General features: G+C 37.7%; 1 protein-coding gene across 5 annotated transcripts; it reads right to left on the reverse strand.

Moving 5' to 3' along the window:
* Positions 1-466: 466 nt before the first annotated feature.
* Positions 467-17,419, reverse strand: CPAP (centrosome assembly and centriole elongation protein). 5 transcript variants are annotated; one of them, XM_085309073.1, is made up of 17 exons: positions 17,336-17,413; positions 15,369-15,881; positions 14,090-14,213; positions 12,958-13,260; positions 11,646-11,790; positions 10,562-10,667; positions 8,657-10,271; positions 6,945-7,077; positions 5,856-6,021; positions 4,620-4,856; positions 3,896-3,995; positions 2,769-2,869; positions 1,982-2,080; positions 1,738-1,878; positions 1,529-1,613; positions 1,310-1,430; positions 467-784 (listed from the first exon to the last, which is right to left on the reverse strand). In XM_085309073.1, the coding sequence occupies exons 2-17, from the start codon at positions 15,756-15,758 to the stop codon at positions 592-594; spliced, it is 4,059 nt and encodes a 1,352-aa protein (XP_085165199.1). In that variant the 5' UTR covers positions 15,759-15,881; positions 17,336-17,413; the 3' UTR covers positions 467-591. The 5 variants fall into 5 exon arrangements, with proteins under 5 accessions (XP_085165199.1, XP_085165198.1, XP_085165200.1 ...); XM_085309072.1 differs by having other exon boundaries at positions 8,639-10,271; XM_085309074.1 differs by lacking the exon at positions 4,620-4,856 and having other exon boundaries at positions 8,639-10,271.
* Between the last annotated feature and the right edge of the window lie 2,612 nt (positions 17,420-20,031).

Genomic DNA, 20,031 nt, shown 5'->3' on the forward strand with positions numbered 1-20,031 from the left:
ACTCCGGGATCCACTGGTGCTGTTCTCTCCTAATTTTAGAATGAAAAGCCAATAAGCTAAATAAGTGGGAAAAAAAGTAGCCTATATCTGACTAAAAAGGAAAAGAATGAATGACAGTATTAAGTGGTAAGTAAGTAAAACTGATGCTCAATCTAAGTCTGGCATAATTTCATAATTCCAGCCTTTTGCCATATTTCACTACAGCTCATAGGAATTCCAGCAACACAATCTTTTAGGTTAGATTCAAGTGTCTTTTCACTTCTAACATAATTACAGAAGTTTGATCAGTTTTCACTAATGAGTTGGTAACACCCTCTAAACTACATGTCAGTACGCTGAATTCAAAAACTGCTTCCTAAAAATAGAAGAGGGGGCAAGACTGAAGAATTTATTAAATAAAAACACTGGTACAGTAACCCCCACTGAAAAAACGAATTTATTAAATAGAAACACTGATACAGTAACACCTGCTGAAAAATAAATTTATTTCAGGAAAACTATAAACAACATATACACAACTCTAAAGGGGTTTTTGTTTACAGAAATGTACATTATTTTTGCTGCTAACAGTTTCACTGGTTTCTGTACCAACTACAATTTAGTGTCCATGATAATATTACCATCCTTGTCCTTTACTCTTACTCTCCCAGAGACATACTTTGTTTCCTGGTGTCCATTCATATACACAGTCCTCACAGTACCATCTGGATACTCCCGTCTCTTGAACTCTGATGTGTGCAGTTCTCTCTGGCCATTATTAAACTCTATAGTTTTGCTTCCATCTCTGCATTAAATAATAAAAATGTTTTTTTAAAAAAATTAAAGTCATATATGGACTAAAGTTTACTCTCAGAACAAATACTAAATACACAGGCCAAAATGAAGATCTTCAAAAACACAATGCTTGCGGAAAGATGTTTTTGTTAAATATCATTCTAGCTAGTTGGTATGAAAATTGTTTCTGAGAAATGATGTGACTTCTTTATATTTTTAATGCTGCAGTGCTCCAGGAAAAAATTAAAACTCCGTGTTTTGAGGTTAGACCTGCCTGAGGCACCCAAACTATGCTCTGAAATTAAGTGTGCTCTGAAATTAAGTGTTCTCTGAAATTATGCACAAGTCAGAAAAAACTTTCAGATGAAGCATGAGAAAATATGTGTTCAATTTTTATGCCTCTTGCAACACAGTGTAGTACATTTAAAAGTAACGTTTTATAAGTAGATAGAAATACCACTATATACTGCATCTATCAGTGAGTATAAACTACTACTTTCTCATCAACGATGGTACCTTTTAAGGTAGAGCTTACCGCTGAATGCGAACAATAGTACCATCTGGAAAGATACTTTCTTCTTGTCCATCCAGAAACAAGTTTTTGATGGTTTGATCAGGGAAAGTAATCTCTTTCCTGCCATCAGGATAATGCTTTTCTGAAACATTTTGAGACAATATGTTTATTTTATGCAATGTTCAAGTATCTATATGGGCAGCAATTTTGTGGGTTGGTTAGGTTGGATGGTTTCTTTACCTATTTGCCCATTTGAAAATTGCAAGACCTCTAAGCCATCAGAGTACGTAGTATGCGTTGTCTTAGCATCTGCATAATAATAAATCTGCAGAAAATAGTGCGTATTAGTGTATCTGGTCACAAATTTTGTGTGTGTGTGTGCGTATGCATTCATGCAACACACAAATACATGTTTATAGAGAAATGCAAAAGATGATTGGCATACATACCACTGTTTGATCAGGCATAACCTGCTTCACGTCTCCATTAAAGAAAGTTATAGTTACAGTCTTCCCATCAGAACTGACTTTTTTCCATGTCCCATTTGGGAAAAATATGAGATGACAACCATTTTTTAAAACTTTTTCAACCTAAAGAATAGATTACAGAGAAGTCAATATTTACCATCAGATTCACATCAAGCTTTCACAACAGCTGTCCTGCAGAATTCGGAGTACCAAACTCTCATTTTACCTTTCCATCAGGGTAAGCAATTTCTTTCTGTATCTCTTCGCTGCCTGTATATGCAGGTACAGATGGTACTGAAACAAGAGTTTCATTAGGAGAGGTGTCCTGAAATGACAATAGTAATCTAAGCATAAACTGAAAAGTCTTGCCTTTTTACAGCTTTTTCTGGGCTGACAGGAAACAAGGAATATGAGGGGAGGAAGCCCAGAAAGGCATAAATTAGGTTTCATGCAACTTGTACGTAGTATAATGTAAATAAATAAGATTAAACTCGGGCTCAGCTATAATTCATCATGTGTGGTCAATTTTTTCTGGATTAAAATACAGTATTTCAGCATGGTACCCAACTGACCAAAGTCATCCTTACCAAGGTATGAAACAATTGATGATGTTTCATAAAGCCTAAATGCTACCTACAGCAATTAATGTTAGAATGAATTCAACTACTTGCAAGATTCTTGCATTTTTTCCCTTACATGGAGCATATAAATATCCAGCTTTTATCCTCCTCCCCAAAGTAAAAGCATTTTTCAAAATTCAAGGGTGGGGCCACTTAATTTATTTTCTTTCTTCAACCAGAAGAGGTTGTGACTAGACAAAAGAAAAACATCTGTATTGATTACTGCTTAATCATTTTCTGGCTTGATAATGACATTGCTGTTACAGAACATAAGAAGGTTGAGTCAAACAGCTTCAAAAGTCACTGTCCAGATACTCACTGAAGTACAAATAACTGTACTACTGTTTCCTTCTTTTTCCTTTAATATCGAATCAAGATACAGGACTGACTTACTTCCATTAAAGTTCTAGAAGCATCCTCTAGTGCCATCACTGTTTCATCCAAGTTGTTTCTATCATTAGCAGGTGCCGATTTAGATATTCTAGAAAGCCTTCCTACTCAGATATATGTAATAAAGTTAATTTATACAGAAAAAAAGCTACAACATAAGTGTAAAAATTATCATAAATATACATGACATCAAGCTGTACAGGATACCTTTATTTCTTATGTGCAGTAAAAAATGAAAGCACATTTATGAAAAGAATCAGCATAAGCCAACTCTCGAGTATGTTACTGCTTTGTATATCAGTAAGAAGCTACAACTGAAGCAGCACTGCAACAGTCGTAATACTTGAACCTTCTCTATTGTTTTATTGAGCTAGATTTACAAAGGAGATTTTTTCCTAACAGTCTAGATAACAATGTTTTTACTAGTTATACTTTACAATGAATAAAGCAAGACTAACTAATGTGATCTTTTAACAGGAACTAACTGTCAGATTTTTCCCATGTCTCTCCCAGCATGCCAGAAAGATTGCTAAAATAAAACCAGCAAGGGCTTCAGTTCTGAAGTGCAGTCCTCTAACAGAGGACATACTGGTTGTCTGTCTTTAGCACCTTCAGAGGAGAGGTGTCAGAGAAGCACCCTCTGATACTCTCCATATTCATTACGAATGGGCACAGCTGTCAGTGGACTTGGTTCATAACTGTGCAAAGGAAGAAACCMAAAGACAGCAGTACTGTTCACTGCTATGGCATTGCCCAGGTGCTTACAGATGCTGTTAGTGGACGGCTCTGGAGAGAGGCAGTAGTTCTGATGCTATCAATGTAGTCCTCTGATCGACACCCACCGCTGGGAGAACGTCAGAGATCAATGCCATTTTAGATTATGGAACGCAGCTTCTGGTATGCCTCAGACCACCCGTGTGATCACAAGCACTTGCACTCCAGGAATGACATCATCACGGCCTTCTCCATAAGTTTACCCTGAATGTATTTATCCATACACTCAAGTCCATTTCAGCTATTCTCAATCTACCTTTTAGTTGCTGATGCACTTTATTAAATGCAAACAAAAATCCCCAGCTATTTTCTTCAAAAAGGTTAACAGAATTYTGTGATTAAACAAACATTTATACCTTTTGCCCGTGAACAATTTTTGCCACTTATCTTGCTGCACTTTTGTACTGGAAGAAATGGAGACAGAGTTTGACTTTTCTGGCATCTATTGGGCAGACACTAGAAGGAAGTTAATAAGACTTTGTTGTAGTTTGTGATGTTTATTCATAACTGTTCACATGCTTGCAATAAAACATCAACATACACCATCTAATAGGAAATTTACTAGACGCTTTCTACACAAACTATATATCTTTGAAATTTAATCAGCAGCAAGGCTTGTATAATGTAGCCTGAGGTAGAGTTTGGAACTCTTCCCCTGCCTTACTACCAACAACTATGGAATGTTAATTTGGCATAAGTAATCCAGAGTAATAGTTAAGCAGTTGCATTTAGTTTTGAAACTAATTAAACAGTGGTGAACTGGCTGGCTTGCCTGGATCATCCTTAGGACACAAAGATTCTCAGGTTAGATCCCATCCATTCATTTTCTCATATAATTGCATCGTTTTGAATTTTTAAGTAGGTAAGTTTCTAAAGAGAATGGAAGCTGCACAAAGCAAACATTTACATTTGGACAGAATTGGACATAAACAAAATTCTGTGTCTGTCACCATTAGCAGAGCCCAAAGGTTATGAAATTAAAGGAAACATGTAGGTTCATCTGTTAGATTCCAAGCTCATCATCCAAAACTCACAGTATTCATGCAGACCAGTTTTAAACACCTGAGATTAATAACTTACTAGAGATTCTGCTCTTTTTATCCCAAAATTTTCTATTTTCCTCTTGTTTCCAGCAGCTTCAGCTTTCTTCCAGGCTTCTACACGAAATCTCTCCATAATTTTGACTTCTTCTTTTAGCTCCAAATTCTCATTTACTAAAGCTTCTATTTGATCTCTAAGACGTCGCTGAGTGGTTAACCATTTTGTCTCTTTTCGTTTTATATCTTCCTGTAACTCCAGAATCTGCTGTTTTAAAGCCTTACAAAAATGCATGTTTGAAATTTAAAAAGGCGTATTTTTAATGTACTAAAAAACGTTAATGTTCTAATAAAAATTGACAAGCATGAAAAAAGAAGCCCAAGAAACACTGACAAAAAACAGGTAAAATCTGCTTAATGGCAGAGGGTGAAAGGTAGAAGTTTTCTTCCATGAAAAAGATATTACTTCAGACTAACAACTTCATAATATCAACTTCCATCCYAGGAAGTGCCTTATGCCCTTCTGAGCATCTTTTGCACTTCAGAGACTGGCCAGCACAAATACACAAGAGTTAGAAATGTTAAATCTTCAAGGCTACTTAGAGAATATCCTTCAAAGATCTTGGTATGGGAGAATAAAGAGAGCACAGTCACATAAAACACATAAGTCAAATTGTTCAGCCAGTGACATTACTTCAAAACATCAAAGGAAGTTAGAAAATTCAACAAATAACTGTACGGGGAAAGGGGAAATCTAAGTGATTTTTAATACAACTTGTCTGTACATCTCAGTTRCTATACATCCTGACAATCATGAGGCAAACACATCTTGTTTCTTACTTCTCTGATATTTAAAGACCAACAAGTAATCATCAGGCATAACTGAAAGTTATAGAAGGTAACTRTTTTCATGATGGAAAAGTCATAGACATAAACACACTTAAATACAGTTTTATTTTGCATTTTGATCCATTATCATGAGTAAAAATTTGCAACTTAATATTAACTAGAAGAATTTCCTGTCAGAATTCAGACAGAACTGCTATAGTTATGAGCACTTCCTAGTATGGAAGCAGGACAAAAAAAATTGCTCATTAGGTTGTGGGTTTTTTTTTTTTTCCACCTTAAAACTCTCAAATGATATAAACACTAAAATTCCTAACTTGAAGCCATTTGCAAATCTTCCAAATTAAGTTAGAATTTAGTTCTCAGCCTCMTTTAAATGGATTTAAGTTTTTCCTCACATAGACTAGAAGAATCAGAATTAACATTTTTATACCTGAATTTCATCGCGCTCTTTTTTATCTGGAATTGCTCTAGCTTCTGTAGTATATTTTTCAAAAACTTTACGCTCCTTTTGCAGTTTTTTCATTTCTTTCTTTTTATATTCTTCTATTTCAGCCAGTTCTTGGGCTTTCTGCTGCTGAAAGTCTGCAATTTCTTTCCTATAATTATAAAACAAARCTTTCTGTTTTAGGCCAATCTACCTCGCATCTGGGTTTGAAGTGAGAAAATTAAGACACTAAGTCACAAATTTGGTGGTAATTAATTTAAAACTAGGATCTCTTACCCCCAGGAAGACTATACGATAAACAGTACTACTTTTTAAGAAGTAAGAACTGTGACGCAGCCAGTACTTAAAGTCCAACAATTCCTGTCTTCTACTCACAAAAGTTATCCCGAATTTAGCAAAGCTTTGGCTAACATCTGCCAATGTTCCTTAAAACAGCAGAGTATCTTATCCCAAAAAGTATTGTGGGGAAAAAAAACAAAAAAAAACAAACAAAAAAAACCAACTGCTAACAACAGCAGGTCACAAATTAAACATTTGCCAACAACATCATGCTATTTCCAAAACAAAATGAAAGTGACTTTAGTTTCTAGGAAAAGATGTGCCACATGTAAGTCACCAGAGAAGATAATTACTATGCTCTCTTTGTCACTTGTAAATCCCCTAGTTCAAATCAAAACATTTCCCATTTGTGTACACAAACATCCAATCCAAAAAAAGAGCATCAATCACGTTAGCATGATCATTAGCTTTGCAAAAACAATTCAAGACTATTTTATCRTTTAGAATAAATAAAATACAGAAGAAACTACTCTCACATATAGCGTTGAAGGATAACACATTAAACCAAGATGGATTCTTAATATTATTCCTTGGTTAGTGCTTCATGTAAGAGTAATAATTATAGTTTAACATACACACAGAGCAACCACTCGTTGCTTGACCTAAGTCTCCACTGTTATTGAAGCACACCAATTAGATASCTATGTTACTGTAATACTATCTAGGTAGGAGCAGAATATGACAGCCTGGAACACACTAAGTGAATACACAAAAATATTTTCAATTAAAAATTACCTAAGATTTGCCAAGGCATGTTCTCTTTCTTCACGGAGTTTAGTGAGAGTTGTGTTTTCAGCTCTGAATCTCTCAATTTCAGTTTCCAATTCAGCGAGTCTCTCTTTCAATACCTGGGATGCAACAGTGTTTCCTAGCAAAAAACAAGGATCAATGTTATCTAAGCAGTATTTATATAAAAGATTGAAGTAAACAACTATCCTACATTAGTAAAATCAAATTATACTGTTTTAAAGCTAGTAATACTATTGCTAAAAAAAATCTAATATTAAAATAATACAGAAAGTAACAATATTTTAAAGCACACTGCACTATTAACTTAGGCACCTTTAATAGCAAGCATATATCCATTATAAACCTCAATATATATTARGAATTGGAATTTGAAGCAGGTTTTCATGTCAAGCTAGAGAAATTAAGTGAAAGTATGATAAGGACAGAGTTACAACAGGAGAAATTATGGTCATAAGCTTTCTCAAGGTTTATTCCCAACAAATTCTGCTAACATGCATCACTGAAGTAAAATCTATTGTAGAGACCTGTAAGGGGATTTGTGGGCTTCTTTGTCTTCTCAGTTTGCTGTTCAGTCACTACTTAACTTTCCTGGAGTCTTAATGCTCTGCTTCTGGGTAGGCAAGGGAAGTGCCTAAGTCTTGACGGCACAGTGGAGTTAATTGCCATATTCACCCTTAAATGCTACTGGGATTCAGTAAATACCTACCCTTCTTATTCCCTGCAAACAAAATTAGTAGGCATCTTTAGACAACCGTACAAAATTAGCTCTCCACAAAACATAAACAGAATAGAAAGCAGCAGTTTTCATACAAACTTTCCATTAAAAATATTTTTTAAAAAATCTTTATAGTCTTCAGAGCAAAGCTTGAAATCAATATTTCATCACCTCCCAGAGGAAAAGATGTCCTCCCAGAGGAAAGATGTAAACACTAGGCTATGCTGTTACACTCTCATTGAACAACTGCATTTTTAACAATCTTGCAGCTGTAACAGCTTTAACGGGGAGGTTCAGAGGCAGGCCTTCCCGCGATTATAACCTTATACTTTAAACAGCTGAAATCAGCTTSGGCAGAGCAGGAAAATGAATCTGTTTCCCCTATTCCATGTCAGTTCCGTATTAYACTGTTGGCTGAAAACAGAAAAGGGGCTACCACTTACTCCTATGTTGTAAGGAGAACAAACTAATCTAACAGTGCAYGGCATTACCCTGCTGTGGTGTACATGCACTCTACCACTGCAGAGGGAGGTCCTGCTTTGTTTTACGCATCCCTTTGTTGCTTCTGTTGATCTGGAACCATTGATCAAGCAGCTTCAGATTAAGTTAGTACAATGTGCTGGTCTGACAGAAACTAGCCTTCAAAAAGAAATTTATATATATATATGTGTGTATATATATATATATATGTGTGTGTGTGTGTGTGTGTGTGTGTGTGTGTGTGTGTATAATATATATATAGAAAATGTTCACCGATCTTACTCATCCTTCAAGCTGCACAATTGCTATATTTGACACAAGGAGAAACAGCAGACATGCAACCAGGAGAGGAGATAAAGGATAAGAAGGCAGCCATTCCTTCCAACAGAAGTCCACAGTTAATACCCTTTGCTATAATGTTAAATTGTGTCTCACATCTTAGAAGGAAAGACTTTTAATACAACTCCTCCTCAACATTTCCTACCAGTTACTGTTTTCTCACCACCTGGCTCCTGTTCTACATTTGATTTGATTTCCTGCTCYGAACGACAGCCTGTCTTCTGTTTCGGTTTCAATGAAGGAAACAGTTTCATCATCAGGTTTGATACAGGAGGTCCATTTGAATCATCATTCACTGCAGGCTGCTTAGACAGTTCATCTCCTCTCTTTGAGGCAACTTTTCTCTTTATTGTTTTATCTGGGACAAAAGTATCATTTTTACAGGAAAAGTCTGTCTGTGGGGGCATTGCAGTAGTATATTTTTCAGGTAAATCATTCTGAACATAGTTTTCATCAAGATCACTCCATGTTCTTTCATCATCAAACTCAAAATTACTCCTATTTATACCAGGTGTGCTTCTCTGATGGTCTGAAGCTTTRCTTTGCTTTGACAGTGCACTGCAATCTTTGTCTGATAAGTCAAGGTCAGCATCTTCATTTTTTCTTTCTCTGGTAATGTCTGTAACAGAACCTCCATAACCAAAAAACTCTGGATCACTTTCTCTATGGCTCATAAAGGATGTATTAGCATCTTCACTTTCACATTTTAATGTGGTCTCCGATTCTTTCTCAGAATCTGTAGTAATATCACTGTTTCCTTCATTGACATCTTCATTTACAATCCACTGAGTATTTTTTAAAGCAGAGGCTGCTGTCATGGACGAAGCTGAAAACAGTACACTATCTGTTTTACTAAACTGATCCTTCAGTCTAAAAGCTGTTCCTGAAGTTGATACTGTATGCATAATGGCTCTGTCATTTTTATTTCCCTGTGTGTCCGAGTTTGCCTTTTTATTTTTCGTATTTTTAAGTGTAATAGCCAGTGCATTTACTTGCTGTTGTTTTGCCTTGATAGGGGTAGAAGACATTCTCCGTCCTTTTAAAGTCTGCTGATCTTGATCTAAGATCCTTTGCACAAATGAGGAATTACTCGAGAAAGATATTTCATCGGCAGCTTGTTCCAGAAACAAGAATTCATCTAATTCTAGATTTTCTTTTTCCTTTTCTTTTTCCCAGTTTTCCAGCTTATTCTGAAATGAAACTTCAAAAGACAGTTCTGGGCCTTTTACAGAACAGTTACAATTAGAAAAGGCACTGGTCAGCTCATGAGACAACAGAGGCTTTTCTGTGTCAGGTAATTTGTTTCCAATTCTGCTGCTGCCAGTGTTAATGGATTTAGCAAATTCCATGATGTTCTCCTTATTTGCTATTTTGCTGTTGATTTCTGATAGGAAAGAAKCCTTCATCTGTTCATCAAGTTTCTTTTCTGTTTGCACCCTTGYTTCTAATGGGAAGATATTTTTTTCATTGTGCTTCCTGAGTACCAGGGTTTTCTGAATAGGACCATGCTTTGCTTTATCTGACTGGTTATATTTTTTATATGGTGCAAAAGAGTTCTCCAAAATCAGTTCTTTGCCAGGAGGTACAGTTTTCTTCTGTATTTGTGATCGGTCCACTTTAACACTTCTATCCTCTGAAGCACTTTGTTGAGGTTTTATTTTGTTTTCTCTAAGTTTTGTTATCTTAGATTTCGCATTAGTAAACCTTGTTAAGCCTTCTCCTCTTTTCAGGAAGGGTCGTTTGATCACTGGTTTTTGAATGGCTGATCTATTTGTCTCCTGTAAGGGGGTAAGGAAAAAAAGCAAACGCAAAATGTTAGAAGTCCCTTCTACCGTTTAAGATTTCTTCAAATAACACCACATGAGTAGAAATTTACATAGGATGTCTCTACTGAATTTACAAAGACCTCTTAAACAAATGAAATAACTGGGGTTTGCTGCTTTAAAAGTCTTGACATTGCATTCAGTGTTAGCTTTTAGACACCAGAATCTGCCTTGTACATTTGTAAGACACTTACAATATTTTGTCACAATACATAAACCACAATAAAGTTAAAAAATAAAAGAACCTGTAACTCTTGGTTTTGCTTCAGACGCTGCTCTTCTAGTTGTATTTGTTCTTCCAGGAATTCTTCAAATGTCCGTTTCTTCTCCTGAATCCCAGCTTTAATAGGTCTGGTGTAATTCAGAACCAAGTCTTACATTTTTATATAAAATAACTGTGTTTAACATCATTGCTATTCAAAAATCTAAGATCTAATTACACAAAAGATGACAAATTATGAAGTGCTTCAGTTGTTAAGTGGCTAAGTTAATCCAAGAAATGCATTTACCACTGGTCGTTTGTCGTTTGAGAAGTGATTTATCAAACCCCTGCTATTATGAACAATATATATACTGAAGATACTGTACGTAAGTTTTGCTGTTTCTTCTTTCATCGCACTTCTCAACAATCCGYTCTTCTGTCTGAACCACTTTCACTCAGATTCTACTCAAACTGACAATTTATACAACATAGTCTTAACRCTGATTCACAGTAATGCCACCAAAATAATGTTCCTTATCTCTTTGATTTGATACTCCTACWCCTTCACTGTTTGGAACAAATATTTCTTGGCTTTGTGGTGACCAGGCAGCTAAGGCAGAGCTTTAAAACAATTCCAACCATTATTTTTATTCCACCAACTCTAGGAGCRAAGCTATTACCATACATGAGAATGCTTCTTCCACAACCACTATCATTACTTCTTGGCCATCCACAGATGCTTACACTAACATAACTCCTGGTAATAAAAAGGAGCTTTATACTCTTCCTTCACTTTTGCCATCTAACATGGGTAGGARGTTGTAATTAATCAAGCTGTGTACAGTAATTATGACTGTTTATATAGYAAGCCTATACCAATATGTGCTTCTAAACTATCATTACCTCATGCTTAACACACCTCTTTATGCTGYGTCTTTCACAGCCCAAGTGACTTCAAGCTAGAGCCTCTCTTACCACTGGTCTCTATAGTATCTAGCAAAATAAAATCCTTAGCTGGGAAAGCTATATAAACTGAGAATATTAAACTCTTTCAATCAGGACTCAGAAATCAGTCAAAATAGTGTTAGCTACTTGATAAAAATATGCATAACAACTGTCTTCATTACCTTTCCTCTGTAGTCACCCGTAAGTGTTTTTCCRCATTGACATTTTCTGAGAAATCTGTTCTTCCAACACATGCATGATCAGTGTGACAGTCTTTGCTCTCCATTGATTTTTCCGTCTTTTGTTCTGCACAGCACATGCTTTTTCCTATGAAATAACAGAAAATTGTATTTTTTCCTAACATAAAATCAGTTTTCAGCTCTTTTCAGCTTGCATTCAGATGAGATTAAAACCAGAAGGGAGCATTGTGATCATGTAGTCAGAATTCCTACATAAAATAAAGTATCCCAGAATTAATTCTTATTTGAATCAAAGCTCTCTTCTTAGAGGAACATCCAATTTTGCATTTACTTTTTCCACATATCTCAGTACATCATTCTAACTGTTCATCTTCTTTGCTGATGTTAATTTATGACTTATATCCAGATTTGTTCAGTTACTTTGCCTTTGTCTGCTGATCAGAAGAGCTCTCTTATCAAACTCGTTTCCCATGTATATACACATAAATTAAGATTCATTCCTCCTTTTACATCCTCTTAACCAATCCTTCTGATTCCAAGTTTTAAATCAGCTATGAAGTATGATGAAATGCAATCTCATATCTTTTATCTGAAACCTCTACGGGTTTTCAGCAACCGTATTAAACCGCTAAATTAAAAGAAAACAGTATTCCAGCCAGAGWAGCACAGTAGTCATGCTGGTGTCAATAGTAAAACTGAGGAGAACAGCACAGGTGAGGAACTCCAGCATATTGTCTCTGACATATAAGTAACTTCTGGTTATACAGTAGGACCTCTTTGTTGATTCCCAGCCATCTTGACCCCTTAATTCCAGTTCAGTTACCAATCCTCACAATAGAGCTGGTAGGAAGACATTCTGTATTCCTAGATAGATCGTTATTTTCCATTCCCCATATGAAAAGATGAGTTCAATTCAGCCCAACTTACTAACAATCCAGCTACCAAAGATTTGTCATTATTTATAATTTTCCCAGTCTTTATCATATATAGGCTTTAACAGTAATGATCATAGTTTTTCCGAAAACAGACAAACATTTTATATCAACTAAAGAACCTGATTTTTCCGCCTGCTGCTTTTAAGAAAACTCAAATGGAAATCAACAGGAATCCTCTGAGACCTACAAGCTGACGCTACGTCAACTGATCAACTATTTATCAAAATAAACCAGTATTTACCTAAAAACTTGACAATAAATGGTAGCAAATTATTATGTTCAGTAACTATTGGGGGAGGAGAAGACACCATACATGCCAAGTTATCTTAAAAAGGTGCATCTTTCAGCAAATGACTAACCAGTGATATATTTGTCTTCCTCATTGTTTTTCAAGCAATTCTGCGTTTTCAGAGGCACACCCAGACATTGTTTCTCACAAGCAGAGACTGCTGACAGACTGCTCTTCAAAGATGAGATGTCTTTCTTGTTGTTTAACTTTTGTAAAAATCTAATATCCTTTGCATGTGAAGAAACATTATTAAGAGGAAAAACTTTGTCTTCATTGTAGTTCTGATATACAGATCCTGGAAACTCGTGTAAAGCTGTCAAGCCCACTGAATATTCAGATCTTAGGTTTTGACTTTCAGCTACTAGAGCAGAGCCTTGAAATAAAAAGAAAAACAACGTATCATCATATTTGTATTATTATATCACTACTGTTCCAAAAAGAAAAGAAATGGCACTGAGCAGCAAGACTGATCATCCTGCCTCCATCCTTATACTCCTGATCAAGAATAAGCCATGAAGCAATCTGTTTTTTTTTTTTTTTTCCATTTAAGACTAATCCCTAAGCTAACTTTCTCAGATAGGCAGAGTGAAAGCACAGWCTGATACTGCCAGCAAGAGAAAGTACTCCTGCTCAGCTTCCTTTTCTTTTTCACTCCAGTGCTGTTCCCTCCCTTTACACATACAAATAGGACTGGAAAACTGATCCAGGTTACAACTGTTTCATTTTGTTTGGTTGGTTGGTTGGTTGGTTTGGTATTTTCTTCTTTTTTTTTTTTAAACACAGATCAGCTTCCCAGTCTAGTTCATCTGAAAAATTTGTGCTGCACAATCACAAACAAGGAAGGACCACKTCTCTCGAATACAATGCCAGCTTAAAGCAATGAAATATGTCAGAAACAGCTAATCAGCAAGGAAAGCAACTTTTTTATACTGTCTTATGCATTTAGAATATGTGCTTTAAAACAAGGGCTCCCATCATAATCCATGTTGATTAAGTTACAATTTGGCATTTTATAACAGATCTTTGGGTGCTACTGCAGAAGCAATATTATCAAACACTGAAATGATGCTGCACTTATCATTGACTAATTAAGTAGTTTTAAGACGAAGAACATTGATTTCATTTTCCAGTTAAAATGTGAAAGTGTATTCAAATTCCTCAGTTTACTCAAGGTACGTCATCTGCTGTATATGCCAACTTACCAAGAACTGCTGTCTGGCCAGATACCATGCTAAGTAGCTTCTGTTGCTCTTCCATAAGCCTTTGAAGTTGTTCCATCTGCTGTTTTTTCAGCTGTTCCTGTTTCTGTTGCTGCAATTCCTTCAGCTTTTCAAGCAAAAAATAAATGTGTTTTAAGGTAAGTTTACTTAGAATATAATCTCAGGATAAGTGTTATCAAAACAAGTATTTGCTATTTTAAAGATGTTCTATTAGGTAAGTAAAACATGAAAAAAATCTAAAAATTATGAAGTGCTATCCTTAACAAAACTGTCATTTTTTTACCCATGAATGCATATACTATTTCCAGCTTGCCTAACAATTCTACTAGTCTTAGCATTTAATAATCCCTCTTCATACACCAACATTAGAACCAACTAATATCCATTATTTAGCGACTGTTGGATACTGCTGACATTACTGGGTAAGTATTTTCCTAATATGTAAAACACAGGAAAAAAAAAAAAACAGCAACAACTTCTGGCAAAGGAGATGAGGAGGTTAGTGAGCTCTTGATTCTTAATAACAAGATTTATTAAAATGTCTCTTAATATTTTCAGCTAACATTATAACTGGCAAACARGGAGAGCTACAAGCATACACACGGTCAGTTACAGTAGCTTAACCAGCAAGATGGTTTCAAGAGGCCAGGCAAGGGGAGGAGGGGGATCAATCATAGGGTCATAAATCCACACCTTTTAGTCCCAAAGTCTTGGGTACTTCATCATATTCACTAAATACTAAAATCTCTCATCACTAAACAGAGCCTGGAAAATGGCTTTGTATACCTATTTTGAGAACTAACAGATGTTCGTTGCTATGTTGCAAGAACATWCAACTTTACTGTATTCCTCTGTGATTTTTCCAACATACTAGAATACCTGGGCTGAAGTACTACCATCGTAGTACCAGCACTATATCCTGTTTCCACAGCTTTGAGTGAAGTAATAATGGATTATTCTAAAACAAAGTGTATATCTTTTCAGTTAAAAAAAAATTGACAACAAATACTCTGCCACTGCATGCACTTCATTTCCGAACTGGAATCTGCCAGCTGGAATCAATARGCATTAATTAGATCTTCAATAACTGCACATTATGAGAAGGAGGACAACCACCTTTAGGCATGTGTAGGGACCGGGTCTTTAAACGTAGTCTGTTCTATACACTCCAAAGTTTTTGCTTACTTCCAGGTATAATAAATCATGTACAGGAACAAAATAAATCTTAGTTGGTGTATGTCAAGAATTTTACAACTTTTACCTGTTCAAGCTTTTGTAAGAGTGGATCATTGTAATCTGATTTATTCTGACCATCCACTTCACCGTGGACAAACTCTGTTTTAGAGGCTTCTATATTATATGCAGCTGCTGAAAAAGATGTTTCAGAAGTATGTTGCTGATGTCTACAAGAGCTGCTGGATTCCAGTATTTGTTCTTCACACAAGGAGTCCTCACTTATAGAGCAGCTGTTTGAAAGATGCAGCACTTCAATAGGGAAAGCTGTGATGTTTTCATGTCCAGGTAAYAGACTTTCTTTGTTGATTTTCAACCCAGGAAAATTAGGATCTAGTAAGACTCCAGCACGGGAAGTRTCAGACATCCAATGTGCAGTGAAGTTTGATTCACTACTTAGATCTCCAACAGTTGGCATCTTGTATTCCAATTTAATGTTGCATCAGAAAATAACATAACAATATAACATTATCTAGTGTTAAAATAGTAAAATTTTCAAAGTTCCAAGTGTTTGGTATGGATGATTATCTTCTTTTCACACCTGGAATTAGATCAACAGAATGAGAAGTTTACAATAACAGATCCTCAAATAGAAATTTATTCTCTTAAAACCAACATAATGAATTTATAAAGCTGAGTCACTRTCTATTTTTCCTTAGCCAATAAAATCAATTTGGACCACTAGTTACAACACTTTCTACCCAAGAAATCAACACAATCTAACTTTTAAACTTTAATATTAACTGCATTCACATAAATAACATCTCAAATGTTATAAAGCTATATACAATATTCAATAGCACAGGGAGGGGTTCAGAGCTTTTAAAAAGCATTCACAACAAAGGGAGAGAGAAATGTTTCAAGGAGTTGAAAAAGATACTTCTCTCATATTCCTTCATATTAGTATAATTTTTAAAGTCTTTCTACAGACAGTCATTTTACTGTGCAGCACTTATTTTCATGCTTCGCTTTGTTTCTCATGGGAACTCTACAACTGTGCTGCCTGTTAACATCTTCCTTCTCCTGTCCTTTTTTTTTTTTTTAACCACAAAAAGAGACACTATAAAAGTGTCAGTGATGATCAAATTCCTACAAGCTTCATAAAGCAGTGATGAAGTCAGGTAGCTAAGAAGCCTGGAGAGATGTCCCCACGAAGGCCAGAGACAGAACTACTGCTGCTCTGTGGCACTGCTACCCCAAACAAGTCCCAGAGCAACCAACTGTCTCTCTGCGCRTATGGTGCGCTATGGGAAATACAGACAAAAGAAGGGGTTAGGGAACAAAGGACATTCAACCACAGAAAACCGGTCGTCAACAGTCCTGCTGTTCAGGAAACAGCATTTTAGAGTTTCCTTATTCCCAAGAGATCAGTCCGTGCCAGCTCTCGTTTAATTCACATACGCAGCAGCTGCAAAAGGGCTTAAGCTTTTAACCAAAGTTTCACAACAACATGAGAAGCAGCAGACCGGCCTATAGTTAGAGCAGACAGAGCAAGATTCCCTTAAATGAACGGTTTTCAACTTCATTCGGTATTCAGACACCACCGGAACTTCCCTAGCAACGGGCAGGTTTCTGCATTAGCAAATTTAAACCTGCTCGATTTGCACTTTTTTTCGTGTCACCTTTCGTGGGGACCCCTTCAAGGCAGCCTGTCGCTCACAAGCAGATGCCACGAGCCAGCACACTGAAAACCAGTCTTAAATCACTGCCCGCCGTGTTTTGAGACACTCTCTCCCCAAATACCCTCCTAAAATTTGTATGATCTCTCTGATAGAAACGCGATCTGTCGCTCCCAAAGCTTAAGGGCAGCGGCTCCCTGTGCCCTCAGAGACCGGCCCGAGGGGACCCGCGCGCCCGCCCCGCAGCAGCTCCGACCCGCCGCCCCACGCGGGTGCAGAGGCGGCAGCGGCAGCCCCGCTCCTCGCACCACCGCTCGCTGCTGCCGCCGCGCTGCTCCGCTTGCTCGCCCGCCCGCTCTCCCCGTCTCTTACAAACCTGCCGCCATCACACGGCCTCCTAGCGCCACAGGCTGAACAACGCCCGCGCGAGGCATGCTGGGAGCCGTAGTCCCAAGCCGCTGCCCTCCCCGCCCAGCTGCGCGAGGGCCCTGCGGCGCTCGAACTACAGCTCCCAGGAGCCTCCGCGGCCACAGGGCCGTTGATAGACTTCAACGGTAACTGCTGTCCCCGCGCTCCGCTTCCTGCTCGCGGCTGTTAGAGGCGGCGGGGATCGGGCTGCGGCGGCGGCACGGCCGAGCTGCCCCTCGCTCCCGGGGCGGCCTCGCAGGTAGAAGCGGCTCGCTTTTTCCCCCGGTTCTCTCCGGTGTCGCCGCTCGCGTCGCCCTGAAGCCGCGGCGGGCGTCGTGTTTCACGCCGTGCCCCAGCACCCCAAGGTGGCCTGGAAAGCCTTGGGGGTTAGCGGCCGGTTCGCGCAGTGTCCAGTAACAACTGCCGTGATAAGTGTACGAGGAAGTTCCTGTCTTGCGAGCGCTCCGCAAGCCTTCCAGCGCTGGGGTTTTCCTGTGGGGGTGGCGCTTGGGGGTGCTGTTTGCTTTTACAGCCRCTTCTTATACCCTTTTAATGTTTAAATAGCTGCAGTAAGCAAGGAGTGGAAAGACAAACGGGCAAAGAGCACGCCTTTCTGACGTTTTGCGTTTTAAGTGTACCCTGTCTTTCTTTGCCCTCCCTCCAAAATTAYTGCTTTCCACTGAACTCCAGTAAAAGGCACTGGGAGTATCACACGCTAAAAACTCTTGGGGCATTGCAGGTTGTGACCTGGTTCTGCTCTTTGGTGGGTGAGTACAAAGCTGTACTCTGGGCTGTCTTGGCAGCCCTTCCAATTGCTGAGTACCAGTTTTAATTTCAGATCACTCTTCTTTCTGCCTTTTTCTTTCTCCTAAACTCTCTGTCGTCTTTCCTGCACTTTTATTTTGCCAGTTATGAATGTATTTTCTACATGATTGTCCTCAAACTGGATTCCACGTTAACAGCATGAAGCTATTGTGATAGAAAGAATGAGGTTTTCATGTATGGTAGGCAGTACTTGGCTTGGTTTGATTTATTTGACTGGGTCAGAGTTAGTGTTGCTGCCCCTTTGAGCTTTTCACAGTGTTTGAGGAGTGTGTCCTAGCCTTTCCTATCTCACAACACCCAGTCTTTCCAGTTGTATCTCACACTGTTGGGGAAGCAGGAAGACCCATCAGGAAGGGGAGCTGCCTCAGGAGGTGCGTGTAGATGACTGGGGTTGCACAAAATCTAAAGAGAGGAGTGGGATCGAGGGTCATTTAATGTCTGTAGTGCTGGCAGTACAGAAGGATAGGGGGGTTACTTTGCTGACAAACTCTGAGGAAATGAATCTGACCTTCCCTCAAGTTTACACATTCCTTTCTGCTTGCTCACTGATACATGGTTTATTTACAGATCAGTTCTTTCAAGAATTTTTCCTCAGTTTGTAGTAAGCAAAATGTAATATAAAATAACACTGTGGAGCTTTTATGCCACAAGAAGCTACTAGTTTCAGGTGTTTCTGATGTTTAAAGGTGAGATATGGATGTACCAGCAGGACTGATGCTTATAATAAGAGTGTATTTATTTCATTGCCTCCTAATAATCTTTTTGCTTAGGCTATGCAACTAGAACTCATTATTTCCTGAGAAGAGAACTTCTGATAAACCTTGGCCGCAGTCTGTTTTAGAGTATATTGAGAARACTAGTTTATGCAGAGTCTAGGAGTAAAGAGGAAGGCAGTGCCCTGGTCCATTCCGTTATTAAGGGAAACATTTGGCAATGGCACATTTGCCCTTATAGATGCCCCAAATTAATATATCTTATTTGTGACAAGATCCAAAATCAAGTTCATAGAAGCAGCTTGCACCATGCCATAGAGCTTTTTAAAATTAGTTTTCTGCAGAGCCAAATTACAAGAAGGCTGGCTTGYAAGATTTTTATTACCTCAGATACCACAGTAATTCGTGAAAATCTCTTAGTTAAAATATGGAAAAAGAGTTTTTTTTTTGTCAGCAGAGCAAATTTCATGCCAAAAGGATTACTAATTCCAGRCAACAAGAAACAGAAAATACAGATTTACAAGTGCCTTCATGTAATCTTTTATCAGGCAGTGCCTGCCTGATCTAAATATATGTGTTAGAATTAGTGTCGCCAGTTGTCTCGGATATATAGTGCATAGATGGTTTAGGCCTTTCTTACAGACTACCTTTCTGAGATCAAATTGTATGGCTATGTATAAAATCATCTCTGGTGGTCTTGATTTTCCAGGCTTTCCTGAAACCCAAAATTCAAATGAATTATGTTGCTCTCTCTCTTAGACGAACTCCTTCCTATTCTTCAACTTGTCACTTAGTTATTCCRTAGTAGCTGCTTTATTTACTGCACTGAAAAATGTTTTTACTTGCATTCATTGAAAATCAAATATGCTAGACAATAAGAAAATATGCTTGGTCCTCAATTGTAAACCCACCCTTAAAATGCTACAGATCGTTTGTTTATTTGAAACTGTATCGTAATCTTCTGCTCTGAATTTGTGCCCTTGGCAATGCCACCTAACTACTRCTTCTGGATTCTTACTTTGTTTTAGTTTGTTCTCTTTCTGTGATATAGTTGAATCTTTCTGCAGAGTTGATGTAAAARCTTGGTTGATGTATTCCTGCAATTTGACCAATACTACTTTTTCTT

The sequence above is a fragment of the Rhea americana genome, unplaced genomic scaffold (genome assembly GCF_003343005.1).
Source record: "Rhea americana isolate MKP2758 unplaced genomic scaffold, rheAme1 scaffold_29, whole genome shotgun sequence".
In the NCBI taxonomy this organism is placed as follows: domain Eukaryota; kingdom Metazoa; phylum Chordata; class Aves; order Rheiformes; family Rheidae; genus Rhea; species Rhea americana.